The sequence below is a fragment of the Salvelinus namaycush genome, chromosome 38, assembly GCF_016432855.1.
Source record: "Salvelinus namaycush isolate Seneca chromosome 38, SaNama_1.0, whole genome shotgun sequence".
In the NCBI taxonomy this organism is placed as follows: Eukaryota; Metazoa; Chordata; class Actinopteri; order Salmoniformes; family Salmonidae; genus Salvelinus; species Salvelinus namaycush.
This window is the reverse complement of record NC_052344.1, coordinates 25834763-25861942: the sequence shown is the minus strand read 5'-3', so window position 1 is coordinate 25861942 and position 27180 is coordinate 25834763. Positions and strand designations below refer to the sequence as shown.

The following is a 27180-nucleotide window of genomic DNA, read 5'->3' as shown; positions in this document are numbered from 1 at the left end:
CACTTCAGTATCCACTACACTTCATAATCCACTACACTTCAGTATCCACTACACTTCAGTATCCACTACACTTCAGTATCCACTACACTTCAGAACCCACTACACTTCAGTACCCACTACACTTCATAACCCACTACACTTCAGTATCTACTACACTTCAGTATCCACTACACTTCATAACCCACTACACTTCAGTACCCACTACACTTCAGTATCCACTACACTTCAGGATCTACTACACTTCATAACCCACTACACTTCAGTATCCACTACACTTCAGTACCCACTACACTTCAGTACCCACTACACTTCAGTATCCACTACACTTCAGTATCTACTACACTTCAGAACCCACTACACTTCAGTATCCACTACACTTCATAACCCACTACACTTCAGTACCCACTACACTTCAGTATCCACTACACTTCAGTATCTACTACACTTCAGAACCCACTACACTTCAGTATCCACTACACTTCAGTATCTACTACACTTCAGAACCCACTACACTTCAGTATCTACTACACTTCAGAACCCACTACACTTCAGTATCTACTACACTTCAGTATGCACTACGCTTCATAACCCACTACACTTCAGTACCCACTACACTAAAGTACCCATTACACTTCAGTATCTACTACACTTCAGTACCCACTACACTTCAGTACCCACTACACTTCAGTACCTACTACACTAAAGTACCCATTACACTTCAGTATCGACTACACTTCAGTACCCACTACACTTCAGTACCCACTACACTTCAGTATCTACTACACTTCAGTACCCACTACACTTCAGTACCTACTACACTAAAGTACCCATTACACTTCAGTATCGACTACACTTCAGTATCCACTACACTTCATAACCCACTACACTTCAGTACCCACTACACTTCAGTATCCACTACACTTCAGTATCTACTACACTTCAGAACCCACTACACTTCAGTATCCACTACACTTCAGTATCTACTACACTTCAGAACCCACTACACTTCAGTATCTACTACACTTCAGAACCCACTACACTTCAGTATCTACTACACTTCAGAACCCACTACACTTCAGTACCCACTACACTAAAGTACCCATTACACTTCAGTATCTACTACACTTCAGTACCCACTACACTTCAGTACCCACTACACTTCAGTACCTACTACACTAAAGTACCCATTACACTTCAGGATCTACTACACTTCATAACCCACTACACTTCAGTATCCACTACACTTCAGTACCCACTACACTTCAGTACCCACTACACTTCAGTATCCACTACACTTCAGTATCTACTACACTTCAGAACCCACTACACTTCAGTATCCACTACACTTCATAACCCACTACACTTCAGTACCCACTACACTTCAGTATCCACTACACTTCAGTATCTACTACACTTCAGAACCCACTACACTTCAGTATCCACTACACTTCAGTATCTACTACACTTCAGAACCCACTACACTTCAGTATCTACTACACTTCAGAACCCACTACACTTCAGTATCTACTACACTTCAGTATGCACTACGCTTCATAACCCACTACACTTCAGTACCCACTACACTAAAGTACCCATTACACTTCAGTATCTACTACACTTCAGTACCCACTACACTTCAGTACCCACTACACTTCAGTACCTACTACACTAAAGTACCCATTACACTTCAGTATCGACTACACTTCAGTACCCACTACACTTCAGTACCCACTACACTTCAGTATCTACTACACTTCAGTACCCACTACACTTCAGTACCTACTACACTAAAGTACCCATTACACTTCAGTATCGACTACACTTCAGTATCCACTACACTTCATAACCCACTACACTTCAGTACCCACTACACTTCAGTATCCACTACACTTCAGTATCTACTACACTTCAGAACCCACTACACTTCAGTATCCACTACACTTCAGTATCTACTACACTTCAGAACCCACTACACTTCAGTATCTACTACACTTCAGAACCCACTACACTTCAGTATCTACTACACTTCAGAACCCACTACACTTCAGTATCTACTACACTTCAGTATCTACTACACTTCAGTATGCACTACGCTTCATAACCCACTACACTTCAGTACCCACTACACTAAAGTACCCATTACACTTCAGTATCTACTACACTTCAGTACCCACTACACTTCAGTACCCACTACACTTCAGTACCTACTACACTAAAGTACCCATTACACTTCAGTATCGACTACACTTCAGTACCCACTACACTTCAGTACCCACTACACTTCAGTATCTACTACACTTCAGTACCCACTACATTTCAGTACCCACTACACTTCAGAACCCACTACACTTCAGTATCTACTACACTTCAGTATCTACTACACTTCAGTACCTACTACACTTCAGTATCTACTACACTTCAGAACCCACTACACTTCAGTATCTACTACACTTCAGTATCTACTACACTTCAGTATCTACTACACTTCAGTACCCACTACACTAAAGTACCCATTACACTTCAGTATCTACTATACTTCAGTATCTACTACACTTCAGTACCCACTACACTTCAGTACCCACTACACTTCAGTACCCACTACACTTCAGAACCCACTACATTTCAGTACCCACTACACTTCAGAACCCACTACACTTCAGTATCTACTACACTTCAGTATCTACTACACTTCAGTACCCACTACACTTCAGTATCTACTACACTTCAGTATCTACTACACTTCAGTACCCTCAACACTTCAGTATCTACTACACTTCAGTATCTACTACACTTCAGTATCTACTACACTTCAGAACCCACTACACTTCAGTATCTACTACACTTCAGTATCTACTACACTTCAGTGTCTACTACACTTCAGAACCCACTACACTTCAGTAACTACTACACTTCCGTATCTACTACACTTCAGTATCTACTACACTTCAGTACCCACTAAATGGCATTCTCATCCACTTTGACACCTAAACACTATCCCGCCTCAATAGAGGGAGACATTGCTGTTCCAGTCATAAACCAGACCATCCACTTTGACACCTAACCACTATCCCGCCCCAATAGAGGGAGACATTGCTGTTCCAGTCATAAACCAGGCCTATGCTTTGCATTGTCCATACGACATAGACTGAATAGATTTAGTTATAATAGCAGAATAGCAGAATAGCAGAATAGCAGAATAGCATGACTGTGCGCTTTTAGATGGATATAACGCTACACAATACTCATCCCTCTCTCTCTCCTCCTTCTCTTTCTCTCCTCCTTCTCTCTCTCCTCCTCTCTCTCTCCTCCTTCTCTCTCTCTCCTCCTTCTCTTTCTCTCCTCCTTCTCTCTCTCCACCTCCTCTCTCTCCTCACTCTCTCTTCCCCCTCTCTCTCCTCCTTCTCTCTCTCTCTCCTCCTTCTCTCTCTCCACCTCTCTCTCCTCCTTCTCTCTCTCTCTCCTCCTTCTCTCTCTCTCCACCTCTCTCTCCTCCTTCTCTCTCTCTCCACCTCCTCTCTCTCCTCACTCTCTCTTCCCCCTCTCTCTCCTCCTTCTCTCTCTCTCTCCTCCTTCTCTCTCTCCACCTCTCTCTCCTCCTTCTCTCTCTCTCCTCCTCTCTCTCCACCTCCTCTCTCTCCTCACTCTCTCTTCCCACTCTCTCTCCTCCTTCTCTCTCTCTCTCCTCCTTCTCTCTCCACCTCTCTCTCTCCTCCTTCTCTCTCTCCACCTCCTCTCTCTGCTCACTCTCTCTTCCCCCTCTCTCTCCTCCTTCTCTCTCTCTCTCCTTCTTCTCTCTCTCCACCTCTCTCTCCTCACTCTCTCTTCCCCCTCTCTCTCCTCCTTCTCTCTCTCTCCACCTCTCTCTCCTCCTCTGCTCTCTCCTCCTCCTCTCTCTCCGCCTCCTCTCTCTCCTCCTCTGCTCTCTCCTCCTCTTCTCTCCTCTCCCTCTCTCTCCGCCTCCTCTCTCTCCTCCCCCTCTCGCTCGCTCCTCCTACAGCGAGCGGGTGGGTTGTTCGGCAACCATGTCAGCTACTACAACGACGGGCGCGACAGCGGGCGCAACACCTTCCCACAATCCTTCACCACGCAGCGCCCGCTCCACATCAGCCAGACGGGCAGCCCCGGCGAGGGCGAGTCCCCGTCCCACGAGAAGTTGATGGACTCCACCACCTTCACCCCAAGCTCCTACTCTTCCTCGGGCTCCAACGCTAACATCAACAATGCCAACAACACGGCGGTCCCCGGTGTGGTAGTGGGGGTTGGTGGTCCAGGGGGGGTCAGCCGTTTCCCTAGCCCCAGCATCAGTACTGTGGACGGGCAGAGCCGACCCCCGCTAACCCCGATACTACTGCCGAGGTCTGCATGGTGCTTCCCTCCCAAGAGGTGGGTGTCTCTCTGGTTGCTCTGGGTTCTGTAGAGAACTCTGGGGTTATTCTCTAGTCTGTCTTTTATCAGTAACCTCTCTAGGCCACCTGTGGATCTGTCGCTAATTCTGATTGGTAGTCAACGGTAACTTCTTTTGTCTGTCTGTCTCTCTCTCCTTCTCTCTTCCTCTCCACACTGACTGACGCTGAGCACAGGGTGTGTTTCTACGACTCCCTCATGCGGTATGTTGCTCTCTCAGGAAGAGAGAGAGAGAGGGAGTTGTAATGCCCAGGAGGCATCAGTATGGAAGGGTTCTGCCAACCCTGTTGTCCATACAGTCCATGGCTGGATCCTTGCTGCAGTGAGCTAAAGATACTTAGGGACAGACAAGAGTCTGGACTTCAGTCAATATTGAACCTGTTTTTACTCTTCTGGTGTGATCTTGGTATATTTCTACCAGAGGAGGAAGAGATGTATATTGTACAGAACAGGATGTGGATATGCATCCCCTACAGTGTGTTTAGCTCATGTAGCTCTGGTTGGATCCACCCTGACAGGAGTGACATCACAGGAAGTTGGTGGCATCTTAATTGGGGAGGACATGGCTCATGTTAATGCCTGGAGCGGAATAGGTGGAAGGGTATGAAATACGTCAAACACGTGGTTTCCATGGTTTCCAGATGTTTGATGCCATTCCATTTGCTCCGTTCCGGATATTATTATGAGCCGTCCTCCCCTCAGCAGCCTCCTGTGGGTGACATGTGAGTGGCTTACTTCCTCCTCAACACAGCCTAGTGATTCAACCTGGTTGGATCCTCCTAAAGCTTTCATTCAGCTCTGTAGAGTATAATACAGCGCGCGGCTGGACCACTGTCATCTCCCATGTGTTGATTCTCTATTCATTCTGCTTCTCGTCGCCATCTTGCTTCTAACCACCGTGCTTCCTCCCCTCTCTCCCTGCTGCTGTTGGGGATAATCCTCCTGTCTTTCTATTGTTTCTTGTGAGCTGGTTAGTGAGAGGTGGTTTTTTTGTTTTTTTTATCCTCTGCAGCTCGGACTCCACTGACAGCCGTCTGCCGTTCATCAGGCGAGAGGAGGCGTCGACGGACGAAACGTACGATGAGAGTTACGCGGACGAGAGAGAATACCACCGAAGCGACCAGAACATTCTCACCTCAGACATGTACTGCTTCTCTCCACCTCTCTCTCTTCTATCCTCCCCTCTCTTCTTCTCTGCTTCTCTCCACCTCTCTCTCTTCTATCCTCCCCTCTCTTCTTCTCTGCTTCTCTCCACCTCTCTCTTCTATCCTCCCCTCTCTTCTTCTCTGCTTCTCTCCACCTCTCTCTCTTCTATCCTCCCCTCTCTTCTTCTCTGCTTCTCTCCACCTCTCTCTCTTCTATCCTCCCCTCTCTTCTTCTCTGCTTCTCTCCACTTCTCTCTCTTCTATCCTCCCCTCTCTCCTTCTCTGCTTCTCTCCACCTCTCTCTCTTCTATCCTCCCCTCTCTTCTTCTCTGCTTCTCTCCACCTCTCTCTCTTCTATTCTCCCCTCTCTTCTTCTCTACTTCTCTCCACCTCTCTCTCTTCTATCCTCCCCTTTCTTCTTCTCTGCTTCTCTCACTCTCGATATTTCCCTCTGTCTTTTTATCTGTGTTTTCTCATTGTCCCTCTCCCCCTCTCTCTCTCTCTCTCTCTCTCTCTCTCTCTCTCTTACACCATGAAAAGATATGCCTTTCATGGTCTCTGTAGGCCCCACATTAACGTGTGTGTGTGTGTGTGCGTGCGTGCGTGCGTGCGTGCGTGCGTGCGTGCGTGCGTGCGTGCGTGCGTGCGTGCGTGTGTGACCTTGCGTCTGTGTGTGTTTTCAGGCTGGTGTATCAGGATGAGGAGAGCAAGCAGCTGACTCCTATGGAGGAAGGAGAGGACAGGAGACCCTGGCACTCCCCCAGACGAGGCTTCCTCTGTCCCACAGCTCTGGGTAAGACCTGCCTGTCTAAGACCACACTACTACAACAGCCCTTAGACCTCACTCCAACCTCACTAACCTCCAACTCCTCACCCAAACCAAACACCCCTATCCCATACCTAATCCCCAGAGTTAGACCTGTCTGCCTAAAGCATTGGGTAATATTTTAATATCAACACGACAGCCCTTAAACCCCCACTAACCTCCAACTCTTCACTCAAACTAATACCCCTTACCCCTACTCTACTTAACTCCCCACTCAACCCCCCTCCCACACCCCCCTCCCACACCTCCCCTCCACACCTCCCCCCACACCCCCCTCCCACACCTCCCTCCCACACCTCCCTCCCACACCTCCCACCCACACCTCCCTCCCACCACCCCCCCACACCTCCCCCCCACACCCCCCTCCCACACCCCCCTCCCACACCTCCCCCCACACCTCCCCCCACACCCCCCTCCCACACCTCCCTCCCACCACCCCCCCACACCTCCCCCCCACACCCCCCTCCCACACCTCCCCCCCACACCTCCCTCCCACACCTCCCTCCCACACCTCCCTCCCACAGTCTGTTGACTTGAAATGGGGAAGTCCATTCTAGTAATTGTTATTCTATGTGTATGCAGCCTCTCCCTCACTGGTTACTTGTTAATTGGTTAATCCCTCTGGTTAGTTGTTAATTGGTGAATCCCTCTGGTTGATTGTTAATTGGTGAATCCCTCTGGTTGATTGTTAATTGGTGAATCCCTCTGGTTGATTGTTAATTGGTGAATCCCTCTGGTTGATTGTTAATTGGTGAATCCCTCTGGTTGATTGTTATTTGGTTAATCCCTCTGGTTAATTGTTAATTGGTTAATATGTCTGGTTACTTGTTAAATGGTTAATTGTTCTGGTTGATTGTTAATTGGTGAATCACTCTGGTTGATTGTTAATTGGGTAATATTTCTGGTTAATTGATATTCTATGTACATGCAGTCTCTCAGTCCTTCCCTCCCCTTGATTCAGGTCGGCGGTCGTCCTTCCATCTGGAGTGTCTGAGGAGACAGACGAGAGCAGACGTCTCCCAGAAGACAGCACTACCGCTGCACCTGGTACACCATCAGGTGAGTAGGGATGGTTTTACACACCTGGTCATTCTACAGCTAGATCAATTTTACACACCTGGTCATTCTACAGCTAGATCAGTTTTACACACCTGGTCATTCTACAGCTAGATCAGTTTTACACACCTGGTCATTTTACACTTAGATCAGTTTTACACACCTGATCATTTTACACCTAGATCAGTTTTACACACCTGGTCATTCTACAGCTAGATCAGTTTTACACACCTGGTCATTTTACACCTAGATCAGTTTTACACACCTGATCATTCTACACCTAGATCAGTTTTACACACCTGATCATTCTATACCTAGATCAGTTTTACACACCTGATCATTCTACAGCTAGATCAGTTTTACACATATGCACCCACTATACAGTATATCATTATTTTATGCCTAATTATATCTCCTTATTCTCTTTATTCATGTCACTAACACACACACACACACACACACACACACACACACACACACACACACACACACACACACACACACACACACACACACACACACACACACACACACACACACACACACACACACACTAACTAATGGATAATACACACACACACAAACACCAATGGATCACACACACGTTTATTTTTCATATACGCATGTCTAAACATAACTCGTTCCCCCCCCACCCTCCCAGGCACTAGCAGTAGCAGGTCTGAGCCCCCTGCTTCGACGGAGCCACTCCCCGACCCTCTTCACGCAGCTCTGCTCTACGTCTCCTACCAGTCCCACAGGCCGGGGTAGCCAGGCCTCCTACCAGCGTGTGCCCGCCCTCCGCCTCCAGGGCACCGGCTCCTACGAGCTCAACTCCAGCCTGCCCTCGGTCAACTGTGGGCCGTGGTACAGCGACAGCAACGGGAACAGTTCCGGTATCAGCCCTGGGGTGGTTACGGCTAGCCAGCGGCCGCCGCGGCCCGTCTCCCTCACTGTGCCTAGCTCGGTGCACAAGGACGCTACATCGTTGTCCCACGGTAGCGCCGGCAGCCTGGTGGAAGCGGTAAGTGAATGATGAATGTTTCATCTCTGCTCTCCATCTCTCTCTCTCTCTCTCTCTCTCTCTCTCTCTCTCTCTCTCTCTCTCTCTCTCTCTCTCTCTCTCTCTCTCAGCATGCTATATTCTCCTCATATCTGAGTTTTCTCTGGGCTGAAAAATGACCCAGAGGTCAAGTTAGTAGAAGTTCAAACCTCACACAGCATCTCCCCTTACATCTCCTCTAAATCTTTAGCTCAAAGTCAATCTCCTCATTTTACTCTCTCTCTCTATATATACAGGTGTTGATATCAGAGGGCCTGGGCCATTTCGCTCAGGACCCGTCCTTCATCGAGGTGACCAAGCAGGAGCTGGCAGACGCGTGTGACATGACCATCGAGGAGATGGAGAACGCAGCCGACAACATCCTCAACGGCAACAACCAGCCCAGTCCCAACGGCAACCTTTTACCCTACATGCACTGCAACAGGGACCATGCTGCTTCCCAGGAGCCAGGCCTCAGCCTCAGCGATGGGCCTGGGGCCGTTCGGGGGGCCACGGCCTCTGGGGAGATTGAGGAGCTACTAGGGGCCACTCACCTAGGGCAGCACGGGGATCCGGAGGATGAGGAGGGGTTGGAGGTGGTGGGAGGGGAGGAAGAGCACACCGGGGGTGTGGAGGTGGTGGTGGAGGTGGGGCAGAGGAACAGCGGCCTGTTGGAGGATGAGGACATGGAGTGTGTAACCAGTTTGTAGGGTTGGACCCTCACACACACAGCAGCAACAGTGGACCTTGGTCTGGACCCCCCTCTATCTCTCTCTCTCTTTCTGTCTGCTGGATGAGACCTGACGTTGGCGGTCCACGGCACGGACCATTACTTCTAAACATATTTATTTAGTTTTATGGAAGAAATGTTATTTGATGGGATTGATTTGGGTTTTCGTGTGTGTGTGTGTGTGTGTTGTGTGTGTTGTGTGTATGTGTTGTGTGTGTGTGTGTGTGTGTGTGTGTGTGTGTGTGTGTGTGTGTGTGTGTGTGTGTGTGTGTGTGTGTGTGTGTGTGTGTGTGTGTGTGTGTGTGTGTGTGTGTGTGTGTGTGTGTGTGTGTCTCTGGGTGTTTCAAAAGTGCCTCACAGTTATCACGTCCTTGAACGAATGGTGGAGAACGAGGAGCAGTAAGGAAGCCTAAATGAAAAGGACAGAAGTCAGGAGACTAGAGGAGGAGTAGGGAAGCCTAAATGAAAAGGACAGAAGTCAGGAGACTAGAGGAGGAGTAGGGAAGCCTAAATGAAAAGGACAGCAGTCAGGAGACTAGAGGAGGAGTAGGGAAGCCTAAATGAAAAGGACAGAAGTCAGGAGACTAGAGGAGGAGTAGGGAAGCCTAAATGAAAAGGACAGCAGTCAGGAGACTAGAGGAGGAGTAGGGAAGCCTAAATGAAAAGGACAGAAGTCAGGAGACTAGATGAGGAAGAAGAACTGTATGTTTGTATTCCATGTGTTGTTTCTGTCTTCCCTTCCCTTCGTTCTTCAAGTGCGTCGTTTTCGGCGCTGTGGCCACCAGGCAGATGCATTCTGGGATAATAAATAACCTCTGCCCCAGCGGAGTTAGAGGTTAGAGGTCGTGCTGTTGAGGTTCTTCCTATTTCTCCTCGCGCTGCGTTGCCCTTCAGAGCCGGGCCACCTACTGTAAGACTGCTGGATTCTGCTGGCGACCAACACAGGGAACCTTTGGAAGAGGGAACTGCCAGCAAGGGGGACGTGTTTAAGGGACGGACCCTCACCCAGGATTTCTATATTGACAATTAAACATAGACACTGGACTGTACGGAGGAGCCAACGACAGGGAGAGACACTGACCACCAGGATGTGTCTATCTGTAAGGAGGAGCCAATGACAGGGAGCGACACTGACATCCAGGATGTGTCTATCTGTAAGGAGGAGCCAATGACAGGGAGCGACACTGACATCCAAGATGTTTCTATCTGTAAGGAGGAGCCAATGACAGGGAGCGACACTGACATCCAGGATGTGTCTATCTGTAAGGAGGAGCCAATGACAGGGAGCGATACAGAGAGACGCTGACATCCAGGATGTGTTTATCTGTATCATGCTCAGCTGTCGTGCCGTCCACCAACACCCTACGCCCTCCTCCTCTCCTCCATCCCTCTTTCCTCCCTCCACCACTCGCTCACCTCCCTCTCTGTCATAATGCCGTCACTTCCTCATCACATGCAGCCACTTCCTGTTCCAAACAGGAAACAGGAAGTGTTGACTAACGTCTGGTCCTAAACAGGGACAGCGCCACCTAGCTGCCATGGTTACCTCAACCTCCCATCCTCCGTTCGCTCTCTCTCTCTCTCAGTTCAGTTATTAAATCTGCATTGTTTTGGTTGTAGTCGTTTATCGGTTATAGTTTTAAACTCCTCAGTGGTCCGTTCATCCCGCTATCCTCGCTGTATGATGTGTTGGGGGATGAGTGTAGGAAAGGAGGGGAAGAACCTGGGCAGGGCTGAGGTAAGCTATGGCCTTTCTTGTCTGTGACAATACAGTGGCTAGGTGTTGGTGCCAAGTTGCTATAATCACCACAACACACAGATCAGAATCCGATCCACTTCATGTATTTTACACACACACACAAACAGTATTGTGCAAAACTGGCCAGACTTGATTTATTAATTTGTTATTTTTCATGATGTTATTTATCCTTATTTTTGCCCAAATCGGGGTGCTGGCCCTAACTGTGTATTTTGCTTGATTTATGTTTTAAGAGATTTTAAGAAGTTAAGAAGTATTGAAACCTGTGTGTGTGGGGTGCAGCGGCAGGACGTAGTAAAATGTGTACCTATCAGTATGCATCTTTTAAACACATTGTATTTATTTATTTATTTATTTTGTCCCTGAGGTGAAAGCTGTATTTTGGAGGTGAGGGGGTGAAATATAAATCGCTGTTTCTTAAAAGCAACACTATACCTAAACGGTTAAATTAAGGTAGCATTAACTAAGTATGGTGTCATGTTTCACTTTGATCTATCACCCTACCACCTGAACAGAAAACCATTTGACAGGCATGCTTCCAACGCTGAGTGTTTTTCCTCCAATCGCTGCTTTAATTATTTGATGGTTGTTTGTTGTTCTGAATATTGAACTACTGGTTTTGATCAGAGCTCATCAAGGAGCCTATCAGAGGGCAGGACGGGCTAGACCAATCAGAGAACAGGACATGATAGACCAATCAGAGAACAGAACAGGATAAGCCAATCAGACAGGGGCTCTGTGACCTTCGACACCTGAGCTGTGACATGATGACTACTATATATCACCCTGTTAGGCACTCCCATAGATATGTAGTAGAGAAGCTCATCTCCATGTTAAAACTGACCAAATGTGCCCTCTATCCAACTCTATGGGCCTGCCAGGCCTAATGAGATGCATCTGATGCAACCTCTGTGCTCCTGTCCATTGCGTCATCGCCGACAGACGGAATAAATGACCCCAACTCACAGACTGCAGCCAGACGGTACTCGTAGACTAAGAGACAAAGATAATATTCGGTGCGTAAGGAAACAATGACCCTAACTCACAGACTGCAGCCAGACGGTACTCGTAGACTAAGAGACAAAGATAATATTCGGTGCGTAAGGAAACAATGACCCTAACTCACAGACTGCAGCCAGACGGTACTCGTAGACTAAGACACAAAGATAATATTCGGTGCGTAAGGAAACAATGACCCTAACTCACAGACTGCAGCCAGACGGTACTCGTAGACTAAGACACAAAGATAATATTCGGTGCGTGAGGAAACAATGACCCCAACTCACAGACTGCAGCCAGACGGTACTCGTAGACTAAGACACAAAGATAATATTCGGTGCGTGAGGAAACAATGACCCTAACTCACAGACTGCAGCCAGACGGTACTCGTAGACTAAGAGACAAAGATAATATTCGGTGCGTGAGGAAACAATGACCCTAACTCACAGACTGCAGCCAGACGGTACTCGTAGACTAAGAGACAAAGATAATATTCGGTGCGTAAGGAAACAATGACCCTAACTCACAGATTGCAGCCAGACGGTACTCGTAGACTAAGAGACAAATATAATATTCGGTGCGTAAGGAAACAATGACCCTAACTCACAGACTGCAGCCAGACGGTACTCGTAGACTAAGAGACAAAGATAATATTCGGTGCGTAAGGAAACAATGACCCTAACTCACAGATTGCAGCCAGACGGTACTCGTAGACTAAGAGACAAAGATAATATTCGGTGCGTAAGGAAACAATGACCCTAACTCACAGATTGCAGCCAGACGGTACTCGTAGACTAAGAGACAAAGATAATATTCGGTGCGTAAGGAAACAATGACCCTAACTCACAGATTGCAGCCAGACGGTACTCGTAGACTAAGAGACAAAGATAATATTCGGTGCGTAAGGAAACAATGACCCTAACTCACAGATTGCAGCCAGACGGTACTCGTAGACTAAGAGACAAAGATAATATTCGGTGCGTAAGGAAACAATGACCCTAACTCACAGATTGCAGCCAGACGGTACTCGTAGACTAAGAGACAAAGATAATATTCGGTGCGTGAGGAAACAATGACCCTAACTCAGAGATTGCAGCCAGACGGTACTCGTAGACTAAGAGACAAAGATAATATTCGGTGCGTAAGGAAACAATGACCCTAACTCACAGATTGCAGCCAGACGGTACTCGTAGACTAAGACACAAAGATAATATTCGGTGCGTAAGGAAACAATGACCCTAACTCACAGACTGCAGCCAGACGGTACTCGTAGACTAAGAGACAAAGATAATATTCGGTGCGTGAGGAAACAATGACCCTAACTCACAGACTGCAGCCAGACGGTACTCGTAGACTAAGAGACAAAGATAATATTCGGTGCGTGAGGAATAAATGACCCTAACTCACAGACTGCAGCCAGACGGTACTCGTAGACTAAGAGACAAAGATAATATTCGGTGCGTGAGGAAACAATGACCCTAACTCACAGACTGCAGCCAGACGGTACTCGTAGACTAAGAGACAAATATAATATTCGGTGCGTGAGGAAACAATGACCCCAACTCACAGACTGCAGCCAGACGGTACTCGTAGACTAAGAGACAAATATAATATTCGGTGCGTGAGGAAACAATGACCCTAACTCACAGACTGCAGCCAGACGGTACTCGTAGACTAAGAGACAAAGATAATATTCGGTGCGTAAGGAAACAATGACCCTAACTCACAGACTGCAGCCAGACGGTACTCGTAGACTAAGAGACAAAGATAATATTCGGTGCGTAAGGAAACAATGACCCTAACTCACAGATTGCATCCAGACGGTACTCGTAGACTAAGAGACGAAGATAATATTCGGTGCGTAAGGAAACAATGACCCTAACTCAGAGATTGCAGCCAGACGGTACTCGTAGACTAAGAGACAAAGATAATATTCGGTGCGTAAGGAAACAATGACCCTAACTCACAGATTGCAGCCAGACGGTACTCGTAGACTAAGAGACAAAGATAATATTCGGTGCGTGAGGAAACAATGACCCTAACTCACAGATTGCAGCCAGACGGTACTCGTAGACTAAGAGACAAATATAATATTCGGTGCGTGAGGAAACAATGATCCCAACTCACAGACTGCAGCCAGACGGTACTCGTAGACTAAGAGACAAAGATAATATTCGGTGCGTAAGGAAACAATGACCCTAACTCACAGATTGCAGCCAGACGGTACTCGTAGACTAAGAGACAAAGATAATATTCGGTGCGTGAGGAAACAATGACCCTAACTCAGAGATTGCAGCCAGACGGTACTCGTAGACTAAGAGACAAAGATAATATTCGGTGCGTGAGGAAACAATGACCCTAACTCACAGATTGCAGCCAGACGGTACTCGTAGACTAAGACACAAAGATAATATTCGGTGCGTAAGGAAACAATGACCCTAACTCACAGACTGCAGCCAGACGGTACTCGTAGACTAAGAGACAAAGATAATATTCGGTGCGTGAGGAAACAATGACCCCAACTCACAGACTGCAGCCAGACGGTACTCGTAGACTAAGAGACAAAGATAATATTCGGTGCGTAAGGAAACAATGACCCTAACTCACAGATTGCAGCCAGACGGTACTCGTAGACTAAGAGACAAAGATAATATTCGGTGCGTAAGGAAACAATGACCCTAACTCACAGACTGCAGCCAGACGGTACTCATAGACTAAGAGACAAAGATAATATTCGGTGCGTAAGGAAACAATGACCCTAACTCACAGATTGCAGCCAGACGGTACTCGTAGACTAAGAGACAAAGATAATATTCGGTGCGTGAGGAAACAATGACCCTAACTCAGAGATTGCAGCCAGACGGTACTCGTAGACTAAGAGACAAAGATAATATTCGGTGCGTAAGGAAACAATGACCCTAACTCACAGATTGCAGCCAGACGGTACTCGTAGACTAAGAGACAAAGATAATATTCGGTGCGTGAGGAAACAATGACCCTAACTCACAGATTGCAGCCAGACGGTACTCGTAGACTAAGAGACAAATATAATATTCGGTGCGTGAGGAAACAATGACCCCAACTCACAGACTGCAGCCAGACGGTACTCGTAGACTAAGAGACAAAGATAATATTCGGTGCGTAAGGAAACAATGACCCTAACTCACAGACTGCAGCCAGACGGTACTCGTAGACTAAGAGACAAAGATAATATTCGGTGCGTAAGGAAACAATGACCCTAACTCACAGATTGCATCCAGACGGTACTCGTAGACTAAGAGACAAAGATAATATTCGGTGCGTAAGGAAACAATGACCCTAACTCACAGATTGCAGCCAGACGGTACTCGTAGACTAAGAGACAAAGATAATATTCGGTGCGTGAGGAAACAATGACCCTAACTCAGAGATTGCAGCCAGACGGTACTCGTAGACTAAGAGACAAAGATAATATTCGGTGCGTAAGGAAACAATGACCCTAACTCACAGATTGCAGCCAGACGGTACTCGTAGACTAAGAGACAAAGATAATATTCGGTGCGTGAGGAAACAATGACCCTAACTCACAGATTGCAGCCAGACGGTACTCGTAGACTAAGACACAAAGATAATATTCGGTGCGTAAGGAAACAATGACCCTAACTCACAGACTGCAGCCAGACGGTACTCGTAGACTAAGAGACAAAGATAATATTCGGTGCGTGAGGAAACAATGACCCCAACTCACAGACTGCAGCCAGACGGTACTCGTAGACTAAGAGACAAAGATAATATTCGGTGCGTAAGGAAACAATGACCCTAACTCACAGATTGCAGCCAGACGGTACTCGTAGACTAAGAGACAAAGATAATATTCGGTGCGTAAGGAAACAATGACCCTAACTCACAGACTGCAGCCAGACGGTACTCATAGACTAAGAGACAAAGATAATATTCGGTGCGTAAGGAAACAATGACCCTAACTCACAGATTGCAGCCAGACGGTACTCGTAGACTAAGAGACAAAGATAATATTCGGTGCGTGAGGAAACAATGACCCTAACTCAGAGATTGCAGCCAGACGGTACTCGTAGACTAAGAGACAAAGATAATATTCGGTGCGTAAGGAAACAATGACCCTAACTCACAGATTGCAGCCAGACGGTACTCGTAGACTAAGAGACAAAGATAATATTCGGTGCGTGAGGAAACAATGACCCTAACTCACAGATTGCAGCCAGACGGTACTCGTAGACTAAGAGACAAATATAATATTCGGTGCGTGAGGAAACAATGACCCCAACTCACAGACTGCAGCCAGACGGTACTCGTAGACTAAGAGACAAAGATAATATTCGGTGCGTAAGGAAACAATGACCCTAACTCACAGATTGCATCCAGACGGTACTCGTAGACTAAGAGACAAAGATAATATTCGGTGCGTAAGGAAACAATGACCCTAACTCACAGATTGCAGCCAGACGGTACTCGTAGACTAAGAGACAAAGATAATATTCGGTGCGTGAGGAAACAATGACCCTAACTCAGAGATTGCAGCCAGACGGTACTCGTAGACTAAGAGACAAAGATAATATTCGGTGCGTAAGGAAACAATGACCCTAACTCACAGATTGCAGCCAGACGGTACTCGTAGACTAAGAGACAAAGATAATATTCGGTGCGTGAGGAAACAATGACCCTAACTCACAGATTGCAGCCAGACGGTACTCGTAGACTAAGACACAAAGATAATATTCGGTGCGTAAGGAAACAATGACCCTAACTCACAGACTGCAGCCAGACGGTACTCGTAGACTAAGAGACAAAGATAATATTCGGTGCGTGAGGAAACAATGACCCCAACTCACAGACTGCAGCCAGACGGTACTCGTAGACTAAGAGACAAAGATAATATTCGGTGCGTAAGGAAACAATGACCCTAACTCACAGATTGCAGCCAGACGGTACTCGTAGACTAAGAGACAAAGATAATATTCGGTGCGTAAGGAAACAATGACCCTAACTCACAGACTGCAGCCAGACGGTACTCGTAGACTAAGAGACAAAGATAATATTCGGTGCGTAAGGAAACAATGACCCTAACTCACAGATTGCAGCCAGACGGTACTCGTAGACTAAGAGACAAAGATAATATTCGGTGCGTGAGGAAACAATGACCCTAACTCACAGATTGCAGCCAGACGGTACTCGTAGACTAAGACACAAAGATAATATTCGGTGCGTAAGGAAACAATGACCCTAACTCACAGACTGCAGCCAGACGGTACTCGTAGACTAAGAGACAAATATAATATTCGGTGCGTGAGGAAACAATGACCCCAACTCACAGACTGCAGCCAGACGGTACTCGTAGACTAAGAGACAAAGATAATATTCGGTGCGTAAGGAAACAATGACCCTAACTCACAGACTGCAGCCAGACGGTACTCGTAGACTAAGAGACAAAGATAATATTCGGTGCGTAAGGAAACAATGACCCTAACTCACAGACTGCAGCCAGACGGTACTCGTAGACTAAGACACAAAGATAATATTCGGTGCGTGAGGAAACAATGACCCTAACTCACAGACTGCAGCCAGACGGTACTCGTAGACTAAGACACAAAGATAATATTCGGTGCGTAAGGAAACAATGACCCTAACTCACAGACTGCAGCCAGACGGTACTCGTAGACTAAGAGACAAAGATAATATTCGCTGCGTAAGGAAACAATGACCCTAACTCACAGATTGCAGCCAGACGGTACTCGTAGACTAAGAGACAAAGATAATATTCGGTGCGTAAGGAAACAATGACCCTAACTCACAGACTGCAGCCAGACGGTACTCATAGACTAAGAGACAAAGATAATATTCGGTGCGTAAGGAAACAATGACCCCAACTCACAGACTGCAGCCAGACGGTACTCGTAGACTAAGAGACAAAGATAATATTCGGTGCGTAAGGAAACAATGACCCTAACTCACAGACTGCAGCCAGACGGTACTCGTAGACTAAGAGACAAAGATAATATTCGGTGCGTAAGGAAACAATGACCCTAACTCACAGACTGCAGCCAGACGGTACTCGTAGACTAAGACACAAAGATAATATTCGGTGCGTGAGGAAACAATGACCCTAACTCACAGACTGCAGCCAGACGGTACTCGTAGACTAAGACACAAAGATAATATTCGGTGCGTAAGGAAACAATGACCCTAACTCACAGACTGCAGCCAGACGGTACTCGTAGACTAAGAGACAAAGATAATATTCGGTGCGTGAGGAAACAATGACCCTAACTCACAGACTGCAGCCAGACGGTACTCGTAGACTAAGAGACAGAGATAATATTCGGTGCGTAAGGAAGAAATGCCACGTAATAGCAGGACGTTGGCGTTAGGAGCCTTTTCCCAGTAAACGCTTCACAGGGAGACGTACATGATCAGTGGGATTGTGATGCTACATCTCCTGTTGGATGTCTCTGCTTCGTGGGGCTACTGATCGTAAGCATGACTCAGACTGACACATGTATTATTATCAACCTAATTATGCAAATATGATGTTCAAAGTGTTCAACGTATCAATGATATTGTAGTGTGATAAATCTATCCTGATGATACAGTAGGAATCTCTGTGGTACAGACTGTCTATGATGTCACGACGTTGTCTGTACAGTGCACACACGTGTGAAGCTTAAAACATTTATAAAATATATATTTTCAATGCTTTTTCCGCCGTCCAAAAACCTTTTTGTTTTATCATGGGTCTGAACATCAAGGTTGAGGAGGTCTTTGGGCTGTCAGTGTTGCAGGACAGATTGTAATGATGATGACGGTCTTTCCCATTCCCTATATATCCCAGAGATGTTGTTAGTTACAGTAATCCAAAACTACCATCCTACCACTTTACCATCCTACCACGTAACCATTCTACTGCTTTACCATTCTACCGCTTTACCATCCTACCGCGTTACCATCATACCATGTTACCATTCTACCATGTTACCATCCTACCATGTTACCATTCTACCACGTTACCATCCTACCGCTTTACCATCCTACCACGTAACCATTCTACCGCTTTACCATCCTACCATGTTACCATCCTACCATGTTACCATCCTACCATGTTACCATTCTACCGCTTTACCATCCTACCGCGCTACCATCCTACCACGTTACTATTCTACCACGTTACCATCTACCACGTTACCATTCTACCACATTACCATCCTACCACGTTACCATCCTACCACGTTACCATCCTACCACATTACCATCCTACCACGTTACCATCCTACCACGTTACCATCCTACCACGTTACCATTCTACCACGTTACCATCCTACCGCTTTACCATCCTACCGCGCTACCATCCTACCACGTTACCATCTACCACGTTACCATCCTACCACGTTACCATTCTACCACGTTACCATCTACCACGTTACCATCCTACCGCTTTACCATCCTACCGCGTTACCATCCTACCATGTTACCATCCTACCACGTTACCATCCTACCACGTTACCATCCTACCACGTTACCATCCTACCACGTTACCATCCTACCACGTTACCCTCCTACCGCTTTACCATCCTACCGCTTTACCATCCTACCATGTTACCATTCTACCATGTTACCATCCTACCACTGTATCATCCTACCACGTTACCATCCTACCACGTTATCATCCTACCACGTTACCCTACTACCACTTTATCATCCTACCATGTTACCATCCTACCGCTTTACCATCCTACCACGTTACCATCCTACCATGTTACCATCCTACCACATTACCATCCTACCGCATTACCATCCTACAACTATCATCCTACCGCATTACCATCCTACCACTTTATCATCCTACCACTTTATCATCCTACCACTTTATCATCCTACCGCATTACCATCCTACCACTTTATCATCCTATCACGTTACCATCCTACCATTTTATCATCCTACCATGTTACCATCCTACCACGTTATCATTCTACCACGTTACCCTACTACCACTTTACCATCCTACGACGTTACCATCCTACCACATTACCATCCTACCACGTTACCATCCTACCACATTACCATCCTACCACGTTACCATCCTACCACTTTACCAGCCTGTTAAAGTTCCCATGTTGTATAGCTAGCTGCAGGGTAACTAAGCTCCTCTCTGAAGGCTCACACTTATAGCCATATAGCCTGATGAATGTTTACTTGAAACGATGACACCCCACTCCAAAATAATGCAAAGCTTGTGAACTTTTAAGTAGAGACTTCCACTCACCCACCCCTTCCCCCACCATCCTATTTCTACAGCATAGATTATTTTGGTTTCTATACATCCCCAACAAACTGTGCCATACATATATTCATATACATACAGTACTTCAAGAATACTTCAAGAGTACTTCAAGAGTACTTCAAAAGTACTTCATAGTACTTTTGAATTGGGAGGCCTGAGACCCATTGTTCGTGGCTGTGAGTTTGTGAGAGAATGCCAGAGGCTGAATCCCTGTGAGGAGTTGGTATGACGTCTATGTTGTTTGTTGGACGCTAACAGAGTTATGTTGGTATAGTAAGGAGTGAGTGGGCGCATGCTTGCAGTCCACAAGATATGCAAAAACAATGCACTAACTTAAACAAGAAGATCCATATGGTTAATTATAAAACATTTTTTTTTAAATACAGTTGTACAAAAGAAGTGATAAAGAGAACAAATTGTATTATAGATATAATATATTTATGTTTTTTTTTTTTTGGGGGGGGTTACAGCGTTATTTTAAATTGAGGAAGAAACCTGTTATACTTGAAATCAGGTTAATTTCAGTATATAATAAGATGTATTTAATTCTTGATTTCCATCTATTTTCTCTTTTTATTAGTTGTCATAAACGTTCATGAATTGAAAAACTACGAGATGTACATTATTGCATGAGATTTCAGTTCAGCATTTCAGTGTGCCAAGTTTTGAAATGTGTTGATTCTGTTAACAGGCAAAGTTCAGTATTATAACTACAAAGAAAAGGGTTGCTATTTTTCAATATATTTGTTCTGTAAATATCAACTTAGGGTCGATACATATTGCAGCTACTGTGTTGGACAGACCCATAGGAGAGGACATGCTTTGTTTAAAACTGATTTTTTGCATATCTTGTGTTTATCCAAGTGGTGAAAAGTGGTCTGTACTTTATCTGAAGCAGGGCACAGCACTCTTTCTTCATGTCTTATTCCGTTGATGACTGAGCAACCATTTCACGTCACAGATGAGGCTGACTGTGTGATGAAAGGAAGGTTTTAACGACTATACCAAATAGGAACTATCCTCTATCCCCTGAACTCTGACCCCAACCTCATTTCAGAGGACTTTTTAGGGGGGGGACAAGGTGACTGTGTTCATCCCTTATTTTGATGGTGAGTGTAAATAGTTGCTATAAGAGACAGGGGGGAAAAGAGTTGTTGAATAGAAGACCTGTTGCCTGTCTGACATTATCATTGCGTTATTGTTTTTTACATGCACGATGTGAAATAGTTTTAGATGTGGTCTCTTTGAGAGCGTATTCCCCACAAGATAGACCCAGTAGACAAATTAAAATTTTATCACATTGACAATCCATCTGACGAATAAGGATATATATTTATTGAAGGTATACATAGTCTTTTGGAGAGAGTTTATGAACAGGAGGAAACATCAAAGTATTGTGTATAACATGCATGGACTTGTCCAAAAGGCATAGCACTGGCCATGATGGAATGACACATATCATTTCACTGGTTCACGATTGTATATATTTTTTTATAAACTATATATTATCATAGGTTCGTTTATAAATACAATATATCACTCCTCTGAATGTCGGGGTATAAAGGAAGGAGAATGTATTGCGTGAAATGTCCAGAGGTGGTGTTGGAACAGAACTACAGGACATGGTTGTTGAACGACACGTCCTCGGTAGCCGACGTTGACCCCTTGTGTTGTATTTTGATTGAACGAAGGTTGTGGAACGTTTACTCCAACAACGACGTCATATCGTTTTACTGGGACTTTTATTGATAAAGGGACAACGGTGAGACCATGGATTGTATTTTAGCATTAAAAGGGCTTTCTGAAGGAGGCTTAGGCTATAGGCCCTGGTCAAATGTAGTGTACTATATAGGGAATAGGACTCTGGTAAAATGTAGTGTACTATTAGGGAATAGGGCCCTGGTCAAATGTAGTGTACTATATAGGGAATAGGGCCCTGGTCAAATGTAGTGTACTATATAGGGAATAGGGCCCTGGTCAAATGTAGTGTACTATATAGGGAATAGGGCCCTGGTCAAATGTAGTGTACTATATAGGGAATAGGACTCTGGTAAAATGTAGTGTACTATATAGTATATAGGGAATATGGAGCCATTTAGGACATAAGTATATGTAATAATTTCCATATAAAGGACTGAGGTTAGGCCCATGTACATAATCTACCTACAGTATATATCTTCCAAAGCCTTTGTGTTGCTGTATTTGCACCCCTGCTTCAGTCACTGCTGTCATCGAATGTGTTTCGTTTAGACCCCCCTCTAAACATTTAGCTACACCCTCCCTCCTCTCTTTGGGTTGTGTCCTGTGAATTCCCCCGTATTCATTCAGGGTGCTGTGTGCTAAACTATTGTGCTGCAGTGTTTGTGTGGCGTCAGGTACCTCGTCTCGGATGACGAGTGCAATTGTTGAAAGCCATGGATGCCTTGTCAGGCCCGGGCTGACATGTCTTCGCTGTTGTCTCTGTAGCGTTGTGGCTGTGGCATGCTGGGTAAGTTGTTGACAGAAAAGGTACTGCTACTCGTAGAAACATAGGTGATTATATGAAAGTTGACGCTTCTAATTATCAATGAATTATCAAGGTGGACGAGGTGCAATTTGTAGCACTGGAAAGACCACCTCTCCTTGACGAGTTAAATAGGTTTTTATTAACAAATAACTATACATACAATACAATGTCATTCATAGACATTTCACCCCCAAAAAAATCTAATTTGCCAAAAATATGTTCCCTGTTTCCCTCAGTGATGTTGAAAGATCATAAATGTGGAGCTCATTTTGTTCTCTTTTAGAGAACCTTTTGAATCAGTCAGTCACTTTATCTGAAGGAAAAGTGTTAAGGACTTTCTGAAGAACATGATCGGACACTGACAAGTGGTTTACCAGCGGTGGACTGCTGACTGTGCCGGATGTGGGCCACCACATGATTACTAGCTGGGGGAATAGGTTCTGGGTGACACTGGCCAAAGACATTGATAGTTCCCCATGGACTGCTGTTCAGGTCAGCTTGTCACATATCCTCGACTGAGGGATAACCATAGAGACGTACTAGAGAGATCATCTATCTAAACAGGCTTGGTTGAAATGGCTGATCCTCTTGTTGTGATGTTAACAGTAACCAGCTGTATTTGTCACAGTTTTCACAGATTCCTTTATTAAGACGTGACTCTGTACCACAGTATTACAGATTCCTTTATTGAGACGTGACTCTGTACCACAGTATTACAGATTCCTTTATTGAGACGTGACTCTGTAACACAGTATTACAGATTCCTTTATTAAGACGTGACTCTGTAACACAGTATTACAGATTCCTTTATTAAGACGTGACTCTGTACCACAGTATTACAGATTCCTTTATTGAGACGTGACTCTGTACCACAGTATTACAGATTCCTTTATTAAGACGTGACTCTGTAACACAGTATTACAGATTCCTTTATTGAGACGTGACTCTGTACCACAGTATTACAGATTCCTTTATTGAGACGTGACTCTGTAACACAGTATTACAGATTCCTTTATTAAGACGTGACTCTGTACCACAGTATTACAGATTCCTTTATTGAGACGTGACTCTGTAACACAGTATTACAGATTCCTTTATTGAGACGTGACTCTGTACCACAGTATTACAGATTCCTTTATTGAGACGTGACTCTGTAACACAGTAATACAGATTCCTTTATTAAGACGTGACTCTGTACCACAGTATTACAGATTCCTTTATTGAGACGTGACTCTGTACCACAGTATTACAGATTCCTTTATTGAGACGTGACTCTGTAAGACAGTATTACAGATTCCTTTATTGAGATGTGACTCTGTAACACAGTATTACAGATTCCTTTATTGAGACGTGACTCTGTAACACAGTATTACAGATTCCTTTATTGAGACGTGACTCTGTAACACAGTATTACAGATTCCTTTATTGAGATGTGACTCTGTAAGACAGTATTACAGATTCCTTTATTGAGACGTGACTCTGTAACACAGTATTACAGATGGATCTTATATTTTCTTGTAAATTAATTGTTGTTGATCATTTTGATCGAGACATAAATATTTTAAGAACTATTTTAAATATAGACTTTATTTTCCTTTTCTAGGTAAAGTCAAGATCTAGTTAGTGTTTACTAATTAAACATCTCTCATCCCTTTCCTTTTTTGAAATGAAAGAATATCCCTTTTTCAGTTTTGTTGTACGACCATTATACATTATGTAATGGGGGAAGAAAACACAAAACTGTTTATGAATTAAAAACACTATTTTATATATCCTGAATGAAACATATATCTATAGTAATTCCTTATATTGTGGATAGCATATTTTTTAGGAATGTTAACTGGAGTAACGAGTTATAGGCTGAATTGAAACCTTTCAGATGCTACAGGTAGCTACAGTATAGAGAGACCTCATACTGCTGAGACTACTCACAATGTATGGGCGTGGTTATCAGAGAGGAAACTGTCTTGTTGAGGATTTACGTTTTAACTAAATGCTTCGCCACTATTGACAGATGTAATGTTTCCCCAAAATCCCACATCATGCTAGCAAGCCAAGCCTTTATCAGAAACATGTTGAGTGTGTGTCATTTGCTGCTTGAGCATCCATCCATCCATCCATGTTGCATGGGTAGAAGACCGGGACAGGTCAAAGGGCATGCTCTAGTAGTAGAATGGAAGCATGCTGTTTTGACCTCTCACCTTTGACTCTTGACCTCCACTTTGACTGACAGCATCCACGTTGCGCTGCACAGGTTATAACTTCCGTAGGAACCTTGATAGACATGACTTAACTAACCCAGAACCACCGTACATAAGTTTGACGTCAACAAACACCTCCCAAGAGTAGCAAAATCAGGAGCACCTTTCTTTTAAAGTCCTCTTCTTAAAAGACTGTTAGTATATTAATACTCATTATTATAATCATCAATATTATGCAGACGTGTTGGAGACATTTCTAGAGGAGATCACTATTTTGCACATAAACCACTATCTAGTTTGACAATGACTGCTCTTACAAAATAAAAGGCGCTATCTAGAACCTTAAAGGGAGATTCGGCTGTCTCCATAGGAGAACCCTTTTGGGTTGCAGGTAGAACCGTTTTGGGTTCCATGTAGAACCCTTTCTATGGAGGGTTCTAAATGGAACAAAAAAAAGGGTTCTGTCTGGAACCAAAAAGAGTTCTCCTACGGGGACAGCCGAATACCCCCTTATGGAACCATTTTTTCTAAGAATATACACAGAGGCGTTGAGAGGAAAGAGCTAAGAAGTTAATGTCTCGATTTAAAAGATAGCATGAATATGACTGTCTGAACTAGCACCCATTCCCTTTATAGTGCACTACTTTTGACCAATGAAGGCCACTGGTCTAAAGTAGTGCCCTATGTAGGGAATAGGTTTCCATTTGAGAAGCAGACTATGACTCGTTTTCAAGAGGCCTTACTGGCCAGTAAGTGTCAGTTGGTTGAATCATGAATGTTTCTCTCCCTCTGTTCCTTCCAGGTCGGTTAAGATATTGCACCGGTGTACTGTAGCATTCCACAGGACGGTTCCAGATTCCACATGGAGCAAACACAGTATTTTGATATAAAATATTCAGACAAACATATTATATGATCACTTTATTGAGGTTTGACTGTTTGTTCGTCTTTTCCAACATAAGTTGTTTTTCTGGTTTGATTTGACCTTTCCTAAAGCCACGTGGGAGAGAGATGATTGTTCACCTAGTATGGATAACAGAACACCGAGGATGAGTAGTTGACTATTGGTGATGAAGAGGGGTTTGTGTGACTATCAAAGGCATAAATAGTTGGGGGTTGGTTCATGTTGAGTTAAAGACGTTGTTTTGTTGGGCCGCGTCTCACTTTGGTAAGGCAGTAGTAGAATGTTGTACCCATCAGGTTTAAACAAGTCTGTAATACATTTAAATACTTCAGTAATACCCTAAATCATGATTTAGTCAATCATGCACAGAATCAGAAGACTGACTGGTGGAAGGATAGACCACTTTTTTGGCAAAGTCGTTGGTCCTGATTGCGTTTATATGTGACATAACCATTCACAAAAAACAACAAAAGTAATTTTTTTGTGATATTAGTAGTGGCACTACTGTTAAATGTAGTAATTTAAGAAGAACAGCACTATTTATGGTCATTAAAATGAACTAGAATGTGTATTGTGCATTATGGTAGCTTTGGAGGCAGCCATCTTGTTTTGTATCAATTTCCTCATGCTCAGAGACAGTCACTCACTTCATGTGAGGGGTTCGACATTTCCTCATGCTCAGAGACAGTCACTCACTTCACGTCAGGGGTTCGACTAGTTTTTGGGGAGTTGTTGAGTGAACTTGCCCAAATCCGAACCCCCCTTTTCTCCTTTGAATGACAAGTCTGCATGGTCTCACCAACAGACATTTCCGTCCATTCCCTCTATTCTTACTTTTTATTTTCTATAAAGAAAAACAATTCTATTACTTTATTTTTCATTTCTCGTTTCATTCTTTCATTTAAACCAATTTTTAAAGACAATAAATACAAATCTGAATATTCAATCACTTTTTCTACTTCTATTTTCAAAATAACTGAAAAAAACGAAATAAAAAGTTGATTTGTATATAAGTGATGTACAGTTTGTATCTGTTAATGTCAGTCTGTCTTTGGTGACAGAGTCTGTCTTGCTTATAACGCACGCTACCAGTAAATAAAACATGAAAAATATATTTAGACTGTACGGTCCTTGAAAGCAAGTTTTAAATTAATCTGATGTATATTCCTGTAACATTGCATTTTTATCTGAGGAATTATGTTATTAAAAAATTGCTAATAAATTGCATTTCCTACAGCTTCTTTATGGATTCTCTATCTGTTCTAGAGGTTTGGGAGGCACCACAAAGCAGAAGCGTAAATCCAATACTTTGCATAAGTA

At 44.5% G+C, this 27180-nt stretch overlaps 2 protein-coding genes and 1 long non-coding RNA gene across 9 annotated transcripts in view; 2 read left to right on the top strand and 1 right to left on the bottom strand.

Moving 5' to 3' along the window:
• Window positions 1-6912, top strand: part of cacna1c (calcium channel, voltage-dependent, L type, alpha 1C subunit) — a 98325-nt gene extending 91413 nt beyond the window's left edge. The window contains exons 32-35 of the mRNA XM_038978064.1: window positions 3998-4383; window positions 5417-5627; window positions 6246-6342; window positions 6515-6912. Coding sequence (XP_038833992.1) covers window positions 3998-4383; window positions 5417-5627; window positions 6246-6342; window positions 6515-6912 — 1092 coding nt within the window. The remainder of the gene's footprint in view (window positions 1-3997; window positions 4384-5416; window positions 5628-6245; window positions 6343-6514) is intronic.
• Window positions 6913-8093: 1181 nt separating this feature from the next.
• The window catches only part of LOC120032140 (N-acyl-phosphatidylethanolamine-hydrolyzing phospholipase D-like), a 43971-nt gene continuing 24884 nt past the window's right edge, over window positions 8094-27180 (bottom strand). For 3 of the 7 annotated variants that reach the window (XM_038978095.1, XM_038978100.1, XM_038978099.1), the window contains exons 7-8: window positions 9025-9138; window positions 8124-8440 (exon numbers count right to left, since the gene is read on the bottom strand). In XM_038978095.1, coding sequence (XP_038834023.1) covers window positions 8251-8440; window positions 9025-9138 — 304 coding nt within the window. In that variant the 3' untranslated portion in view covers window positions 8124-8250. Of the gene's footprint in view, window positions 8441-8498; window positions 9139-27180 lie in introns of those variants that run through there. The other 4 variants (XM_038978102.1, XM_038978096.1, XM_038978098.1 and 1 more) reach the window with 4 other exon arrangements.
• LOC120032141 lies at window positions 9468-27096 on the top strand. Its single transcript, XR_005473787.1, has 2 exons — window positions 9468-10938; window positions 25759-27096. It is a non-coding gene; the product is annotated as an uncharacterized LOC120032141 (long non-coding RNA).